Source organism: Schistocerca americana, chromosome X, assembly GCF_021461395.2.
Source record: "Schistocerca americana isolate TAMUIC-IGC-003095 chromosome X, iqSchAmer2.1, whole genome shotgun sequence".
Classification (NCBI taxonomy): domain Eukaryota; kingdom Metazoa; phylum Arthropoda; class Insecta; order Orthoptera; family Acrididae; genus Schistocerca; species Schistocerca americana.
The window spans coordinates 304158021-304177942 of NC_060130.1; the positions used below are offsets into that span (position 1 = coordinate 304158021).

The 19922-nt window shown below is 40.0% G+C and overlaps 1 protein-coding gene across 1 annotated transcript in view; it reads left to right on the forward strand.

Moving 5' to 3' along the window:
• The window catches only part of LOC124555975, a 502540-nt gene that overhangs the window by 329242 nt on the left and 153376 nt on the right, over positions 1-19922 (forward strand). Inside the window, exons 9-11 of the mRNA XM_047130021.1 lie at positions 8574-8690; positions 9164-9388; positions 18924-19086. Of these exons, the coding sequence (XP_046985977.1) occupies positions 8574-8690; positions 9164-9388; positions 18924-19086 (505 nt within the window). The remainder of the gene's footprint in view (positions 1-8573; positions 8691-9163; positions 9389-18923; positions 19087-19922) is intronic.

Sequence of the window (19922 nt, forward strand, 5' to 3'; positions counted from 1 at the left end):
GCCTTGACCATCCGAGCATGCCTCCAGGACCGACCCAAACTTCCATATTTTCTACCCATAATGCTCACACACAAATAGTGTGAGTTTCACACACAGACAGACATTATTTTGCTCATCATATTGCCTTGCTTGGCACGAAATACAGTAGGGCAGTGTCTGTATTTTACGGTGTTTGTGTAGTTCACTGCAATCTTCCTTTGGACATGCACGTATGAACATTGCATCAATCTCTACAGACACTGTAAAATTCACACTCTGCCCTACTGTACTTAAAAAGCAGTTTTAAAACCAGCTTTCAGATGTCCATGCAGTAGAACACTCTGTTTCCAAACCAACTTTTAGTAAATTCACAGCTTTAGCAAACGTTTGTATCATCAAAATAAAATCATCACATAAACACACAAGATTCACAAATAATTCAAAAGTTGTTTTTATAGCAAAACTGCTTACAGTTAAGTGCACACAAAAAACCTTCAGTAAAGGTCATATAAGACACTGTTAATCTCTTACCCTGTTTCTTACAGAATTGCTAAATGCAAAGAACTCCATGTAACAGGGAAAACTATTACCTTTCATGCTGCTATTGACTCAATATTGACAATGTTTGATAACTCTTCTTCCAACAGTAAAATGAATATACCATTCTCCTATGACAGTCAGTGCAAGATTTTCATTGTTTTCAGAAGATTTATGTCAGCTGTTGACTTAGAAGTTAAGCAACAGTTGCTGTCGCTTTAAAGTGCATGAGGTGACATGTTCTTAATTACATTCTTTTGATAAGACATTTGTTTTACTTATGAGAGCTGTGTGTGCAGAGAGTTTTGGTTCCGTTGGTCTACTCCAAAAACAACTGCTGAAACAGTTTTATGTACTTTCAATACAGAAAGTCCAATATTTTGGGATAAATATATTGGAATTTGTGTATCTTTGGTTTGTACTGGTTACAACTAAAAGACAAAGCTGTGGCTCAGGAAACTTTTAAGCACTCGCTGTATGATGAATTGGAAGGCTTTTTCAGCAAAAGAACTCGGTTAATCCATACATGCAGGGATACAGACTAGGGAGAGGTTTGTGAACACGAAACAAAGCTTCTGAAACTGGGAGTGTTTAAGATCCTATTTGAACAAGTGGGTGTTAAATACATCACCTCCTCCTCCGATTTTAGATACCTTTTCAAAAGGCAAGGTATTAAAGTGTGTTTATGTGTAGGCAATGTGTGTTCTTTTTCAAGAGGGGAAGACCACCCTGTAACAGTTTCAAGAATATTGATTTTTGATTAAAATGATCTATCTTACTATAACCTCAGCACGTAACTTTGTCACTTTTGGGGGAAAAACATCTGTGTTCAAAATGACATTTTGGATATGTTCCCTACTCTTGTCCATTGTTTTCAGTGTATTTGAAAAATTGCCTTCCTGATCATCTAGTGGTGTTAAAAATTCATGATATTGGATTTCCAGTCTATTACATTATTTTTCTTCGCCCTTTTTCCCGTTTCTACACAGGGTCAGCATTGTTACACAGGTTTCGGTAATGTCAGTACAGTTGGATACAGGAAGTTCATTCTGACACTCTGACACTACCACTCCCCCCAGGGCAGAATTTGTGTACCCCATGTGTCTGCATCTAGAGTACATTTTGTGTTCAAGTGTGAGAATGTTTTCTAAATGTTTGTGTAGCGTGATATGAGGTGAGACAGGGCTACCAACTTAATGTTTACCTAGTTGGATGTGGAAAACTGCCTAAAAACTGCACCCAGGGTGACCGGCTCACCAGCCCTCATCGATAATCTGCGTGACAGATTCGCTCTGGGGCAGACTTGTCTCCCCGAAGTCTACAAATATGTTATTTTGTTGCTCCACATATTAGCTAGAAAATGTTTCTGACTACATCTATGAACATATGTGCCAAACAACTGATAAATTTTAATGACTGACACCCCCCCCCCCCCCCCCCCACACACACACACACACACAATGTACTCAGTCAGGTGTAAGTGTGGGCAGGAGTTGCAGATTCAGAAAGCTTGGAAACCTCTGCCATATTGGGAATCTTCCACCAACAGTTAACATCAGTAGAGCAGATGCTCTGCCAAAGTATTGCAAAGTTTAATTGGCACTATTAAACCCTCATAAACATTTATTATGCTGAGAAAATCTTAAACAACACTCTGATAATTTGTGTTATAGTCTTTTAAAAGACAAGCTAAAATCAATCGGTTCCTGTCCATAAAATATTTTTTTTTTTTTTTAGAAAGTTCCAGTTCCTTGCATCATCCAATCTCAGCTTCCACAAGCCTATTCAAAATCACCAGGAGATCTAGTGCATGCAGGAGAAAGTGTTCACAAGGAATAGAATATTGTGGAGTCTTCTTTTTGGTACACTCCACTCTTCCTGTAATGGGGTTTACTATTTTGGACGATATTTAAATTGAGGGTTATCTTTTTAATAATGGATTATTAACCATTTCATTGTCAATTTTATTTTTCTGTTGAGTACTTTTCTACTGTAGCTACTTCTTGGTATGACCTAATATTGTACATAATTTCAGGGCTGCAGTGGTACTGAGTCCTTGGGAGAAGTTCGGATATTTTTGTTCGAAATATATGCAGTCTAGTGGTAATATTTTGAGAAATATCAACTCTCACTTATGGCAAAATATAATCCACAAAGTATGGTAAACAAAATGCAATGTAAAAAAAGTCATGTATATAATAATGCAAAATAGTTGCTGGACATTGTGCATATGGTTCTCAATCTTGTCTCCATCTGTTGTTTGGAGTACCTCACACATCTCCATCTGGTATTGCCTACAACTAGTTAATGATCTCCAACATGTAATAAAAGTTTTGGAGGTGCAATTCTTCAACCAGACATACTCTTGTTTTTGTGTAGGCATTGGCCTTAACCCTCATTATAATCTGCTCAGCAAGAGGAGTGAGATATTCTGCAAATCTAAAACAGAAATCAGCAGAACCTTTTTTTGTTTTAAAGAAAAGGCTTTCCTTTACCATCTTTTGTGACACTGATAAAATTTGTGTATGTGTTGTTGACGTCATCTGCGATGTTGACACTACAAATAGTTTTAATATTGAATCCATCTTTACATAGTACTATGGAATTCTGTTCTAGCAGTAATTTGTAACTACCTTGTGGTACATATTCATCTCTCTCTGGTAGTGAAATGGTCAAGACTTTGATTCCATTAGGGTGCTTCTTACAGAGTTGTGCTCTGTGCTGGATTCAACAGGTAACTCCATCAGTAATTCACTAGAGTTAGTACAAGCCTTAGTGCAGGTGCTAGAGGCAAGCTTCTGTGGCTTAGTTAGTGGAAAATGAAAAGTTTTGATTAAAGGTCAAGTCCAGCATACATTTTTAAAATATCAACCCTTGACAGACGGACTTTCACATAACTTTCAGAACCAGAGTGTAAGTAATGTCCATATTTTGTACTAAATTTAGAAAAGAGGAAAACGGAAAGAGGAAAAGTGAGCAGTCACTGTAAATGGATTCAAGATTTCCTTGGAAACTGGAATTGAGCTCTTCTTCCTTCATGCAGACACATGATTAAAAGGGTAACAAAAAGCAGTGCATTATGATCATAATGTCACACTTGTGTACAGTGCACAGTGCAATTCCACAAAGATGCGGTTTGGACATTAATTTAGCAAGGTAGAAGCCACAAATGCTTGGAAGCATGTCTGACACAGACCACAGTCTCAACATCATTGAGCGTATTATGAAGTGTTATTCCAATGCTTTGGAAACCATTCCAAGAGGAAGGAAATATTCATTGTAGGTATGTACAAGGTTGACTGAGTAACTGATGCACAGCTAGACTCATGTATGATCTTACTTGACTGCCGAAATCCTATGATGCTAGCAATTTCATTGTCCTAATAGGCTCAGAAGTTACACTTTCCCAATAAACTGTGTATCTAATTTTCTGAGCAATGGTCTCTATGCGAGACACGTAATAAGGTGTGCCTTGTTTGTGGCAATACAAACATGAGTCAGTTTGTTATGGAGTCAACAATACCAAGACTGGTCTGTGATTGAGTGGAAGAATATATATCTTTGTTAGTGTTCAGAAGAATCTTTTAATGCTCATAGGGTTAGTGTGATGTAATGCAACCAAATGTGTTAGGATGAAACTTCACGGGTTGGTAGGTTGTGTGATGTTATTTGAGTGATTACTAAATCAGTCAAATTTGCGAAGTACGTGGCAGTACGAGCCCGCTTATCACTATGACGTTGCACATCCTCTGGCCTGGGTGTATGTGCTGATTCAGTTGGGAAGGGTGTCATAAAGCCATTGTATGACCTCATGAGGCAAGATGGCTCACAGCTGTTGTAATTGGCCCTTGATATAATAGATACAAGCAGTCGGACAGAGTTGACGTCCGAGCTGGTCCCGCATGTTCTAGTGACGAAAGATTTGTGGATCTTGCTGGCCATGGGAGTATCTCAACATCACACGTACAGTTCACAGAGATATGTGCCATATGTAGATGAGGATTGTTTTGTTGAAAAAATGACACCAAAATACTGTCACATGAGAGGCAATACATGAGGATGCAGGATGTTTGTGATCTACTGTTGTGCTGTCGAAGTTCCCTCAGTCACTGCCAGCCATGACCTGAAGTCATAACCACAGGTGAACCACTCTTTCCTAAAATTCTCCCAATAAACCGAATTCAACCATTTGCCTTCCCTACCACAGTTCTCACAAGCTTGTTCCACCTCATTTTGCTTTGCAGCGTTACGCCCAGATATTTAAATGACTTGACACTGTCAAGCAGTACACTAGCAATACTGTATCCGAACATTCAGGTTTGACCTTCCTATTTTTCCACATTTAGGGCTTGCTGCCATTCATCACACCAACTGGAAATTTTGCCTAAGTCGTCTTGTACCTTCCTACAGTCACTCAACTTCAACACCTTACCGTACACTGTGGCATCACCAGCAAAGAACTGCAGATTGCTGCCCACCCCGTCTGCCAAATCATTTGTGTGTGTGTATATATATATATATAGACACACACACACTCCTGGAAATTGAAGTAAGAACACCGTGAATTCATTGTCCCAGGAAGGGGAGACTTTATTGACGCATTCCTGGGGTCAGATACATCACATGATCACACTGACAGAACCACAGGCACATAGACACAGGCAACAGAGCATGCACAATGTCGGCACTAGTACAGTGTATATCCACCTTTCGGAGCAATGCAGGCTGCTATTCTCCCATGGAGACGATCGTAGAGATGCTGGATGTAGTCCTGTGGAACGGCTTGCCATGCCATTTCCACCTGGCGCCTCAGTTGGAGCAGCGTTCGTGCTGGACGTGCAGACCACGTGAGACGACGCTTCATCCAGTCCCAAACATGCTCAATGGGGGACAGATCCGGAGATCTTGCTGGCCAGGGTAGTTGACTTACACCTTCTAGAGCACGTTGGGTGGCACGGGATACATGCGGACGTGCATTGTCCTGTTGGAACAGCAAGTTCCCTTGCCGGTCTAGGAATGGTAGAACGATGGGTTCGATGACGGTTTGGATGTACCGTGCACTATTCAGTGTCCCCTCGACGATCACCAGTGGTGTACGGCCAGTGTAGGAGATCGCTCCCCACACCATGATGCCGGGTGTTGGCCCTGTGTGCCTCGGTCGTATGCAGTCCTGATTGTGGCGCTCACCTGCACAGCGCCAAACATGCATACGACCATCATTGGCACCAAGGCAGAAGCGACTCTCATCGCTGAAGACGACACGTCTCCATTCGTCCCTCCATTCACGCCTGTTGCGACACCACTGGAGGCGGGCTGCACGATGTTGGGGCGTGAGCGGAAGATGCCCTAACGGTGTGCGGGACCGTAGCCCAGCTTCATGGAGACGGTTGCGAATGGTCCTCGCCGATACCCCAGGAGCAACAGTGTCCCTAATTTGCTGGGAAGTGGCGGTGCGGTCCCCTACGGCACTGCGTAGGATCCTACGATCTTGGCGTGCATCCGTGCGTCGCTGCGGTCCAGTCCCAGGTCGACGGGCACGTGCACCTTCCGCCGACCACTGGCGACAACATCGATGTACTGTGGAGACCTCACGCCCCACGTGTTGAGCAATTCGGCGGTACGTCCACCCGGCCTCCCGCATGCCCACTATACGCCCTCGCTCAAAGTCTGTCAACTGCACATACGGTTCACGTCCACGCTGTCGCGGCATGCTACCAGTGTTAAAGACTGCGATGGAGCTCCGTATGCCACGGCAAACTGGCTGACACTGACGGCGGCGGTGAACAAATGCTGCGCAGCTAGCGCCATTCGACGGCCAACACCGCGGTTCCTGGTGTGTCCGCTGTGCCGTGCGTGTGATCATTGCTTGTACAGCCCTCTCGCAGTGTCCGGAGTAAATATGGTGGGTCTGACACACCGGTGTCAGTGTGTTCTTTTTTCCATTTCCAGGAGAGAGAGAGAGAGAGAGAGAGAGAGAGAGAGAGAGAGAGAGAGAGAGTGTGTGTGTGTGTGTGTGTGTGTGTGTGTGTGTGTGTGTATATATATATATATATATATTCCTATCATACTTCCCTGGGGCACTCTTGACAGTACCCTTATCCCCAAAGATCCATCGCCATCGAGGACTACATGCTGGATTGTGTTGTTTAAGAAGCTACTCACATATCTGTGAACTTATTCTATATGCTCGTACCTTTGTTAGCAGCCTGCAGTGGGGCACAGTCTTGAATGCTTTCCGGAAATGTAGAAATATGCAAGCTGCCTGGTGCCCTTCATCCTGCAGTATCTCATGTGAGAAAAGAGCAAGCTGAGTTTTGCTCGAGCAATGCTTTCTAAAACCATGCTGATTGGTGGACATAAGCTTCTCAGCCTTAAGAAAGTTTATCATATTCGAACTAAGAATATGTTCAAGGATTCTGCAACAAAATGAAGTTAGGGATATTGTTCTGTCTTACTTAAAGAGAAACTCTTATTACTGTTAATAATATTATCAGATAATTGAATTTCAATAGATTCCCTTAGAACACACTCCCAATTGTGGGAAGCAGCAGCGATCATTTACGTCCCATTACACATTGTCTCATGTTCCTCATTAAGACAGTGTTCTGCCACTGCAGATTTCTCTTGCTGGAATAAACGAGTGTGGCAATGGTGTTCTACACATCAGTCTTGAATAGTGGGGATAATTTGGCAAATATAAGCCATCCCACAATGACAAGGTAGTTTGTATACTCCAGATTTCCTCCATCCCAAGTCATCATTTACTGATTGAAAAAGGACTCTTATCATAGCTGATGGCATAAAATCACCTTCGATGCCGTATCTTCTTAAAACTCTTGAAATTTTTGAGGATATAATCTCGGCAAACATTAAAATCTGTTGCTATCTTGCCTTTTACTTGTTCCTTCTACTATTGCACTACTATTTCACTTACGCTTGATGGCAGCAGTTTTGCTGCTTGCGCATGCAAGGTGTGCCAACTGCGGTGTGTAAAGGAACCACTGACCCTGTAGGAAACTCAGTTCCGGCGAGATTGTGCATCAGTGTACTGACTTGAAGATGGTGGCCAGTTGGTTTGTTGAAATATTGTGTCAAGATGACTAAAGCATCTGGCTGCATATCCAAGAAGAGTAGTCATTATGCTGAGAAAGTCTATGTAATAACAATATTCCATGTAGACTGTATATCCCTGTGTAGGGTTCATAGAGGAGTTCTGCATTCTGTTGCAAAGGTCTCTTAACAGGCTGTTGGCAGATGCCAAGCAGAAAATTGTAAATCCCCAGATATTCAAAACCAAAGTAGTAATGTACCTTATTAGCTCCGTGTCCTATAATGCTTTAACTTGGTAGAGGGGGAGTAAATTCCCCTTAACACCAATGTTTCTATTATATAGGCTGTAATTTTACCCACTGGACTCTTATTTGGCAGAATGACAGATTGAATCCCCATCTGGCCAGTCATATGTAGGTTTTATGCAATGTTCCTAAACCAACCAAGGCATATTCTGTCAGGATGGTCCCTTTGAAAGGGCACAGCCCATTTCCTTCCCTAGTCCAAGCTTGTGCTCTGTCTCTGATGACATCATTGTTTGAGATGTTAAACCTTAAGCTTCCATTGCATTCCTATTAATTTTACCAGTTGTGTGTAAAAGTACATAAGTTCTTATATGTAGTGTTAGATAAAAACAATAGCCAAATAATGTTAAAGTTATCGATTTTCTGGTTATGGAGTAATCTTGAAATAATTTACATAATAGTGTGTGTGTGTGGGGGGGGGGGGGGGGGGGGAGGTACGTGCAAGCATGTTTTGCTACTAGTCATAATTGTTGTGTACTATACTTCATGGAAACAGGCTTCAGTGGTTACTACTTTCAATTAATTTATAAATGGACTCATTCCATAAACAGATGAATGGCTAATCTGATCATTGAGGGCACATTGAACCCTAATCTTCCTTACATGCAAATGTGCTACACATCAGTCTGTACAGCATTCTTGTATTGCATCATGTTTCAGTTCATATAATTGTTATCAAATGCTCTTTTTCTCCTGTTTCAGATTGGTGGTGTGAGATTCTTGTATGACAATGTTGTTGAATCTCTTGATCGCTTTAATACATCAACTGGATTTGGTTGTATATTGGCACATTCAATGGGTCTTGGAAAGACATTACAGGTATATCTTCATCCTAATTTGCTCCATTTATAAATTTCACTATGTGTTGATTAACATTATTAATTCCAAATATAAAACCTCTATGTAATGTGCTTTGCAATGCACAAATATATATTTGGAAAATTATAGTCACAGAAACACTTTTCCACATTGCAGATGGCATTATTTTTATGTGATTATGGTGGGCACTATTTGAGTGTGTTTTTTAGATTTCTTGAGAATATTTACAACAGCTTGTAAAATCGGAACACACATTTCTTTCCTCAAAGTGTTCACGATACCATCCTCAAACAACAATATATTGACTACTCTTCCTTGTACTTAAAAATGCGGTTTAAACACTGCAATAAATAACTAATAGAATGAATGTGAATAGAAATAATATCTGGCAAAACCATGACAGGATTTTAATTCAAATAGTCATACTAAAATGAATTATTATTCTTGAAAAACATTTTGCTTGTACATGGCAGGTGGTTTCATTCTGTGACGTATTCCTACGACACACTGATGCGCGAACAGTACTGTGCATCATGCCAATTAATACTCTGCAAAACTGGTTGGCCGAGTTCAACATGTGGCTGCCAGAAAAGGATCCAGAAAATTCCCCGTTGGCTGTTCATGGAGAAGTTAGAACCAGAAACTTCCCGTTACATGTTCTGAATGACTCCCATAAATCAATGGTAGCTCGCAGCAAGGTGAGTTTTCATGACTGTTATTCTGGCATGCTGTGGATAACTTACTCTACTTTCAAACTGCAGTAACGTATTCAGATGGTAGCGGAGTGTGTGCCAGGTGAGTGATTAAATACAGGTAATCGGCTTACCAGTATATGTCGACAAAATGTGATGCCGTATTAATATCTGACTGTAATCAGTGGCAGAATCAGGTCTTTGTTTTCATTTCTTTGTCAGAATTTTTGGATTAAATTTCAAATTTTTGTATAATTTGAAGAAAAGATTATCATCCAATGGCATCTATTATTTTGTGCTCATTATCAGCTTTGGTCATGTGAATAAACTATACTTTATAAATAATACTTTAACTTTGACATTCTGGTCCAAGCCTCAGTCATTTGCACATGAGGTATGCTTGCTTGCGTGAATGAATGTGTGTGTGGTTCTCTTTCTTTTTCTAATGAGGGCTGTGGCTGACAGCTGATTTGTAAGTGTCTTTTAATTGTGCCTGTCAGCAACTTAACATGTCTGCTTTACAGTAAGTAGCAGTCTGTCTCTTTCTTACATTGTTAAATTATGTTTTAAACCATATATCTGCTGTATTGATGTTTCTGTAAAATATAAAGTTGGATTTCTGATGACAACACTGTTTCTCTGCCTATGACTATGGAGTAGCTTATTTTGATGTTACCCTGTTGTATGGACTTTGGTATTCTTTGCTGTGTTTTATAAAATGGGCATACCGTTCTTACGTATTCCTACCAGTTGTGTATATCTTCAATCTAGTGAGGTCTGTATGACATCTCTCGCTGCATGTTACTGTTTTTTCTAGTTTAGCCACTACCTCAAGCAAAAGTTGACTAATGTATGCTGTAGCATAACAGAAAAATGGTCATATTTTAACTTGAGAAATGTAGTTTGTTTACTGTTTTTAAGTTTTTCTTGTGCTCTACAGCTAATTGATTGGGACTGAGATTTTATTTTCGGTAGAATGTGCTATGGGTGACTTTGTGCTCAAATATGATTATGTAATGGCTTCTGTGCTGGTCTGAGTCAGTCATTTTTTAAATAAGGTTAATTTCATTTCTTCTCTAGATGTTTGACAATGCACTGAAGTTGTTTGTTGTGTAACTAGTATGATCTGGCTTACAAACACATGAAAACTGTAAACAATGGACATACTTGTTTCACTGTGTAGCATGCTGTACTAACCGTTTTGGTGCTTCCTCTGTCTGCTACTGATTGTGAGCAATTCTAGCAGTCTTCGCTGTCATAAGTAAGTTCACCTGTTTCCTGGATTTTACAGGTAGGCATTTTGTATTGGAATCATTCAACTTAATGATTATATTCCCTAGCTTTCATGCACATCATTGACGAAATTTCCCACACTCAGTGGGGCTGGGGGGAGGGGGGGGGGAGGAGATATTCGAAATGAACAAACAATATAAACTGTAGTATTTAATCCAAACACCTCCGAACCATTGCGACAGAGTAAGGCCTAACAGGTTTTTAAAAATGTTATGTGAGCTGTTGGAGAGAGAACTTGCTGAACATGAATTTTAAGATTTCTTAGTTGTTTTTGTATAAAGATTATCTTCGTTCAAAAGTTAAAAAAGTAGTTGCAGTGTGTGTTGTTTCATCTGTAACAGGACTTCAGTGTATGCTTCATTGTCAAGTCGACTTGGATAGACAGGTGATTGATATATAGTGCAACATGCACTTTTACCAGCAAGATGTCTTTCTCACATGTGTTATATATGAAAACTGATGCCAGTTTTTGAAATATTATGATATGAAGTTACACAATCCTACATTGCATACAGAAGTGGTTTTACATATGTAGCATAAAACTGCATATTCAGATTAATCCAAGCAATTGATGAAAATAAGGCCATTTGTAACTGCTGCTGATAATCTGTGTTCACATTCATTAGCGTGACTTGAAGCCCCTGTATATATGCTGCCATTTTTTTTTTTTCAAACCTATGTCTTTTGAGGCTAGAGAGATGACATAATTGATAATCTTAATGTAGTTTGACTTCCAGCTTTGTAGTTAAGTTGTTTGTGATGAACTGTGAACAGAGCAATACCTGGTACTATGCATCTGTAAATATAATAAAGTAAATAAATAAAGCAAGTAAGTTTTTGTTCATTGTTATTTTGTCAGGCCCCGACTCAGTAATATTAATGAAATAACACAGTGTAACTTTGCAAGCTAAATTGAGAGAGATTAGTTTAGCAGTATTGGTTATACATGAGAGAGATGACGATAGGCTTTTATCATTTTATCAGTTTGCAGAATATGGAGAATGTTTTGGTAACTGTTGATGAGGCAGTCAAGAAAACCATAACTGTATTTATTCTGAAATATGTTGCAAGCATTTGACATTTTACTGTATTTACAGTGATGACAGATATCTGGCAGAGGCAAGATGTGTTATTACAGAGTGTATATGACCCGGGACAACCGGGAGATCCGGGAAAAACCCAGGAATTTTTTCATCCGGGAGAAAACTGGGAGAAACCTGGGAATTTTCCATTATTTTTGTTTTCAGTTAAATTTTTGTAATTTTGACTGGTAAGAACCGATACTCTGACAAAGGATATTACTGTATTCCGCTACTGCAGAGTAATACTGCAGCAATAAAACATGAATGAGAGAAAAAACGAAAATAAAACTTAAATTGCAAAGGAAATGCACCATATGAAGCAACAAAACACAGTGCTCATACAAGCGTCTGCCAACAGCAAAAGGTGTCAAAGGCTTTAGGAAGACTATGCAATGCTTCGTAAAAACAAATTGCCTCCGATGAGCGTGACTTCACAACTGTTTACATTAGATATGTATTAGCAGTTACAAGCGGAATATCCGCATCCGCAGTTGAGTAGTACCTTCTCCCACTTCTGGATATAGAAATGTGGCTGTTGGCTGTGGAAGCAGTCACTACAAGCAGTTAGATGCTACTGGGAAAATTTTACTGGAGTGCCCAAGCTGCCAGATCCATGCATGCACATCAGGTCCAGATATAGGAGGGGTCTATCAATTATTCATATGACTTTGAAACGCATTCCTGTCGGTTTTTGAACATTTTTGGACACATTCTATGTGGATTTCTGAATGAATCGTAAGTTGATTTGTGAATGCGTTCGTAGTGTACATGATGTCTCTGTCAGGGGAATCCTCGTCTCATGTAGAAACAAACTTTCCTACAGACAAAAGGGGACGGGGCTGTAGGAGCTGAGCGGAGTAAGGCCAAATGGATGAATGCCAACTGCTGTCTGATTATGTGGTTGATTGGGTTTGTGAATGATCAGCGTTGTTATAATTAGATTCAGACTACCAGAATGGAAATAAACGAATAACAGGTAAAAAAGGTTACGTATTACCTTCCCAGTGTATCCAAGAAAATGAAATTTTTTACCAAAAATTTTTGGCCAGATGGCTGTATTAGTAATGGCCAGTTGTACAGTCCCTGGCTAGGAGCCGCTTTAAGTTCTATTCTGGAAGAAGCGCGGAAAACGTGTTGTACGAATATGTAACAATGCCTAGCTGGAGAATAATCGCAGGATAACTAAACCGGTGATTCTGGCAGAGTTAGTACATACACACAAAATTCTAGCTTTCGCAACAAACAGTTGCTTCGTCAGGAAAGAGGTAAGGAGAGGGAAAGACGAAAGGAAGTGGGTTTTAAGGGAGAGGGTAAGGAGTCATTCCAATCCCGGGAGCGGAAAGACTTACCTTAGGGGGAAAAAAAAGGACGGGTATACACTCGCGCGCACGCACACACATATCCATCCACACATATACAGACACAAGCAGACATATGTCTGTATATGTGTGGATGGATATGTGTGTGTGTGAGAGTGTATACCTGTCCTTTTTTTCCCCCTAAGGTAAGTCTTTCTGCTCCCGGGATTGGAATGACTCCTTACCCTCTCCCTTAAAACCCACTTCCTTTCGTCTTTCCCTCTCCTTCCCTCTTTCCCGACGAAGCAACCGTTTGTTGCGAAAGCTATAATTTTATGTGTATGTTTGTGTTTGTTTGTGTGTCTATCGACCTGCCAGCACTTTCGTTCGGTAAGTCACATCATCTTTGTTTTTAGAGATATATATATATTTTTCCCACGTGGAATGTTTCCCACAAAACAGATTTCTGTGGCCGGGAGCTATCAAGTGAATTAAACTACATTCGCATAATTATGGAAGGCTAAAATGTGTTACTAGTTGCAGATTTTATTTTATTTCCACCTTTCTGACAGTCAAGCATTAATTGCCTTGCAGAACAATGAAGTTATTTTTGTCGGTTTGCTAAAGAAATTTTTCTTCTATTAATCTGTTCCCCTGGGGCAGACAGTATAATTGAAACGAAGTGTTTAATTCCACACACTGCTCGCTGCATTTCGAGTGCAAGTTTTCAGCTTCTAGCACGTATGGCATTATGCCATAATAAAGAACCAAACAGGAGATAACACAGTATTGATACTCCAAGAAAATTTACATCTTGAAAACCACATTGAAAAGCTTAATATCAGGTCGTGACCTACTTCACTAGGAATCTGGACATACAAATGTGCACTTTAAATGTGCACATTTTAGTATGGGTCACAAAATTCCGGTGCTCCTTGAGTATCCTCTGATGCCTTGTTTCTTTTATGACATAATGTAAGACCTTTTAATGTTTTACACATACGAACATACGGGATTCCTACGATATCGACATCGTAGCTGCGCAAGTGCGGTGACGCCTGTCATCTGGCGCTCTTTGGCAACTGCAGAAACGAACCTATTTCTAACAGGTTGCGGAAAAATATTCCGAATGGTGGTTTGAAAAGCGTTACCATCAACGACCATTCTGGCAGTTACGCTGGAGCTATGCACAAAAATGTGCAATGAATTTCTTAAATCAGAGAGCGTTTGACTCATTTAAAAATCAATTCGTTGATGACGAGCCATTTAGATGAATTTCAAACCCAAAAGGTGAGACATTAATGTAGTTATTAAAAATTTTACGATCACATTTGTGTCATATATCTTAAATTGTAATACGCGCATAAAAGACCAACATTATATGTTAAAGCTTAGCTTCTCTTGCAGCATATTAATCTTAATAGACCAATATTATATGTGAAAGCTTTGCGTATCATGTAGCAACACTATGTATATTAATTTAAATCATTAAATTTTTCTGTTTATGTGTTCACGCTACTTAACAGTGATGTTGCTATTGGCTGACTTCATCACATGTCCTAAGCTCTGAATACGCATTGTCATCAGCTGGAGAGATCACTTGACATGAGCTATGACTGGCTTACAAAAGCGCATCGCAATCTCAATTTCAATGTTTCGGAAAATAACATGCGGTGTTTCGTGGAATTCGAATTTATACTTTCATAATATGAAAATATGCAGCGTACCTGTTGCTGCACATCAAAGATCTTTCCAAAATGCATTTTTTCCCTGTGTTTAGTTTCCTAAACCACCGGGAAATTCTACACCCATGTATAAAACTGTAATCATTCAACAGACTGATAAGTTATACAGTTCCGAGAGAAAATATACTGTCAGTTAACAGGGAAAACGTATGTTTTCACCCGAGAGAAAGTGTTTTTTTAACCGGGAAATCTGGGAGAAATCCAGGAACTTTTTTTCCTTATCCGCATATACATCCTGTATTAGTAATTCAATTGAATCCTATGTGAATATTAGTACTGGTTCTTTAGAATGTGCGTAGAGGTTCTCAGTTGTTCATCATAAAACTAGCAGGAAATTTTCACGGTCCATTACTAATAAGGGGTCGAATTATAGTTCATGGCTGCCTGTGTACTTCAATATAAAGATTGTAAATCTGTCACCGTGTGGGGTGGCATAGCGGTAAGACAGTGGACTTACATGGAGGAGATTGGCACTTCAAATTCTTATTCAGCCATCTGTCAATAAAGCAGTCTTTGGTTTGTCTTCCCCACAACATTATCTATGTGATCATTCCAGTTGAAGTTGGTCATAATTGTAACTCTCAGATATGTAGTTAAATTGACAGTCTTTGCATTTGTGTGATTTATTGTCTAACTGAAATTTATTGGATTCCTTTTAGTACCCATGTGGATACCTCATAACTTTCTATTATTTAGGGTCAATTTCCACTTTCCTCACCATTCAGATATATTGTATAAATCACTTGGCAATTCTCCTTGATTGGCAATTCTTTTTGACCTTCTGATGACTTAACTAGATGGTAAATGGCAGCATCATCTGCAAACAATCTGAGGGGTGCTCAGATTGTATTATAAATTATTTATAAATACTTGAAACAGCAGAGGGCTTATAACACTTAGTGGGGGAATGCCAGATATCACTTCTGTTTTGCTCGACAACTTCCCTCAGATATTATGAATTGTGACCTTTCTGACAGGAAATTGCAAATCCAGTTGCACAACTGAGATGATACTCCAAAGGCATGCAGTTTGATTAGAAGCCACTTCTGAGGAATGGTATCAAAAGCCTTTTGAAAAACTAGAAATATTGAACTGATTTAAGATCCCCCTGTCGATAAGTCTCATTACTTTGTGAGAATAAAGAGCTAGTTGCATTTCTCAAGATTGATATTTTCTGAATCTGTGCTGACTGTGTGTCAACAGATTGTTTTCTGTGAGGTAATTCTTATTATTCAAACACAATATGTGTTCCAGGATCCTGTAGCAAATCGACGTAAATGATATGGGTCTGTAATTCATCGGATTACTCCTACTTTTTTTTTTTATTGAGCATTGGTGTGAGCTGTGCAATTTTCCAGTCTTTAGGTATGGATCTTTCGTTGAGTGAGTGGTTGTATCCTATTTTTAGGTACAGCGATATTATATCAGCATACTTTGAAAGGAATCTTATTTATAGAGTCTGGATTAAAGGATTTGCCTTAACTGATGTAAGATATTTTGCTAGACTGATAATATCTACTTCTAAGTTACTCATCTTGGCAGCAGTTCTTAATTTGAACTGTGGAATATGTACTTGTTTACTGATCTCCAGCGTGGTGGAGGTGAAGTGGGTCAGTAGATTTATCTTTAAAGAACAAAATGGTTGAATACCATTGTAAGTTGCATTAGGATGTCTCCCTTACTTATTGATGGTGAATAGTTTTGGGCTTGTCCACTGTCAAACCATCTGTCCTCGTAAGTGATTGATTACAGTAATGTGGGCATGCATGGAACAACCATAGTTAATAATACAAATGGTAATACAGATACTTAGGCACACAGTAGACAGGTTACAATGAGCAGTGCTAAGTGAACCATTCTTTGTCATCTTTGGTGAAGGAGTTTCAGAAAACTGTATTTAGTAACTCCGCTTTATTGGTGCTGTCATTGGTGATTTTACCGTCGCTATTGTGCAGTGAAGGTATTCATTGAGTCCTGCGACTTGAGTACTTCATATCCGACGAAAAGATCTTTTGAGTTCCTGCCAGATTTTGGGACAGAGTTTGTGTGGAAACTATTAAAAGCATCTCACATTGAAGTTCATGCTAAATTATGAGGTTCTGTAAGACTTTGCCAGTCATGGGGATTTGCATTCTTTTAAATTAGATGTGCAATTTTGTTGTTTCTACAGCAGTGATCTGACTTGTTTTGTGTACCATCTATAATTAATTTGTCATAAACCTTTCCCTTGCTGTTGATACTATTTCTTTAAATTTAAGGCACATCTGGTAGGCACTTTCATAGTTAGTTTGGAATGAATGGGGACTGTCTCATAGGAAGGCACCAAGCAAATTTTTATCTGCTTTTTAAAAATAGATATATTTAAAAATTTTTTTTTTTTTTTGGTGGGTTTGAATGTTACGGTATCACTCCTGCTGCAACAACCTTGTGATGAATAATCCCTGTATTTGTCATAAGGCTCCCTATTTACTCAGGATTATTTGTTGCCAAGAAGTTGAGTATATTTCCACAACTATTTGTGCTTCGAGTGGGCTCCTCAACTGCATTTTTGGACAAAGCATATAGTACAATTTTAGATGAAGTTTTATGCCTATCACCGACTTTAGGTATGTCTTTTCGACAACATATTGAGGGTAGATTGAAGTCACCATCAGTTGAAAGTTTCACTATCCATTCTCACTTTCCCTTTCCCTCTTCCTCCTATCTCCCTGTCCCATTTCCTCGCACTCTTCCATTTCCCTCCTTCCTCTCATCCTCCCCTCCCTCCTTCCTGCATCATCTCGTCCTCTCCATTTCCCCCCACCCCCTTCCTCTCGTCCTCTCCGTATCCACTCTCGCACACTTCCTCTCGTCCTCTCCATCTTCCCTCTAGCCCCCTTCCTCTCATCCTCTCCATCTTCCCTCTAGCCCCCTTCCTCTCATCCTCTCCATCATTCCTCTCGCCCCCTTCCTCTCAGCCCCTCCATCTCCCCTCTCGGCCCCCTCTTAACTCCCCTCTCGGTACCCTCTAACTCCCCTCTCGCCCCCCTCTCACCCCCTCTCCCACCCCCCTCTCGCCCCCCTCTCCCACCCCCCCTCTCCCACCCCCTCCAGTCTCGCCCCCCGCTCCTGTCCTCTCAGTCTCACCCCTGCCCCCCCCCCCCCCCCCCTTCCCCGCTCGTCATCCCCTTGTGTGTCTCGACCTTTCCCTCTCCATGTTTAACCTCCCGCCCTCATCCCACCCTCCCCATGCCCCGCCGCGTCCCGCCCTCCCCATGCCCCGCCTTCCCCATGCCCTGCCTCACCCCGCCCTCACCCTGCTCCACAGCGCCCTGCCTCACCTTCACCCTGCCCTTCCCACTCTGCCTTGCACTCACCCTCACCTGTCCCGTCCCGCCTCACACCTCCCCGCCCTCACCCTCACTCCCTCACCCACTCTCACCCACACTCACACTCTCGTCCTCCTTCCCTCTCACCATAGGTTTTGATTTACTTCACTTCATGTCAGTAATAGGGGAAAGAAGACTGGATGCTATAACATTTTGCATTGGAGAGTTTATATCTTAAGTCTTCACATCCACTTTCTGCTTGTGTAATCTGTGAGAATTTAGTCCTGTCTTCTTTTGTCCCTTCAGTACGTTGAGGTCTCTCTTTCCACTATAATAATCATTGTGTCACCTTTTACAATGGATATATGTAATTTATGTAGTTTTTCTGTCTTTTGACTCCTTTTGTGAGGCTTAATTTATCCTTCCTTCGTACTAGATAATTGGCTTCTGCCCCACAGACAAACATCCACTACATATAGAAGGTCATACAGCACAGTTCTATTGCCCATTTCATTTTCAAGTAAGTTGACTACAAAATATAAAAGCAGCATTCTGTACTCTTTCCATCATTTCGTTGTTAACATGAGTTCTGGCTGATCTTTACATATAGTAGAATTTGTCAAAACATTGAAATTGTCAGTGCTAAGAAAGAAATGGTAACTTGGCAGTAAACATTGGTATGTTGCTACTTCACATAACACAAACATGGGGCTGATCTCATATTTGAGTTGCTTTAGATCAGTTAAAAAGTCATCAAAATGAAATACATCTTTTGATTTGCTAATTTTGAAAGTAATTTTATCAATTCCTTGCAGGTTATACAAGAATGGTCAAAGAATGGTGGTGTTCTACTCATTGGCTATGAATTATATCGACAGTTAAGTCTGAAACGTGCACATAAGACAAAAAAGCGCCGAAAAAAGTCTGCAGATATTGTTGATGTTGATGAAGATGACAAGACTAAAGTGTTACTGGATGGTAAGTTCCTTATCAGCATAAGGTAAAAATAATGGCTTCTTTGATGTTCATGTTTTGCTGCTTGGAGCAAATCACTTCTGTGGACATTATGTAATAATATTAAAAAACCTTATGATAATAAATTTAAGATCTCACCCCCCTCCCCCGAATAACCCTTTTGGAGAGTATGGTAAATCAATATTGTTTCTGCTTCTTTGTTTCTTGCTTTAATTTATAATTTTAAGAAACTCTGACGAATGCTGTCTTTTTGAGCTTCTGTTATTGCCTACATCAAAAAATTCTAGTGATATCTGGGAAATTAAAATTTCTCTTATAACTGCAACTGCTTTCATAATTTCTTATTTTAATGCTTTTTAACTGATGTTCTTATATTTCTGCTGAAGTATGCAATGAAATCTAACTTGTACATTTTGCTTATTTTAAATTGTAATTTATTCTCAGGTATTTCAAAACAAATTAGGTTTATTGTTCCTCGTCTTAAGGTCTAATTTTTTCATTTTCTGTTTAAAATCAAACAGTGGAAAATCCAGTATGTAATGTGACATTATTATGTAAAGGATAATTGCTACTCACCATATAGCAGAGATGCTGAGTCACAGATACGCACAACAAAAAAATCGTCAACAACTTAGCTTTTGACGAACAAGACCTTCATCAGAAATAGACAACATACACATATACACTCACGCAAACGCAACTCGCAGACACATGACCACAGTGTCTGGCTGCTGAGGCCAGAGTGCGAGAACCTGCGCATGATGGGAGAAACAACTGGGTGGTGGGGGTAAGGAAGAGGCTGGTGCAGGAAGTTGGACAGATAACAGGGAAGAGGTGGG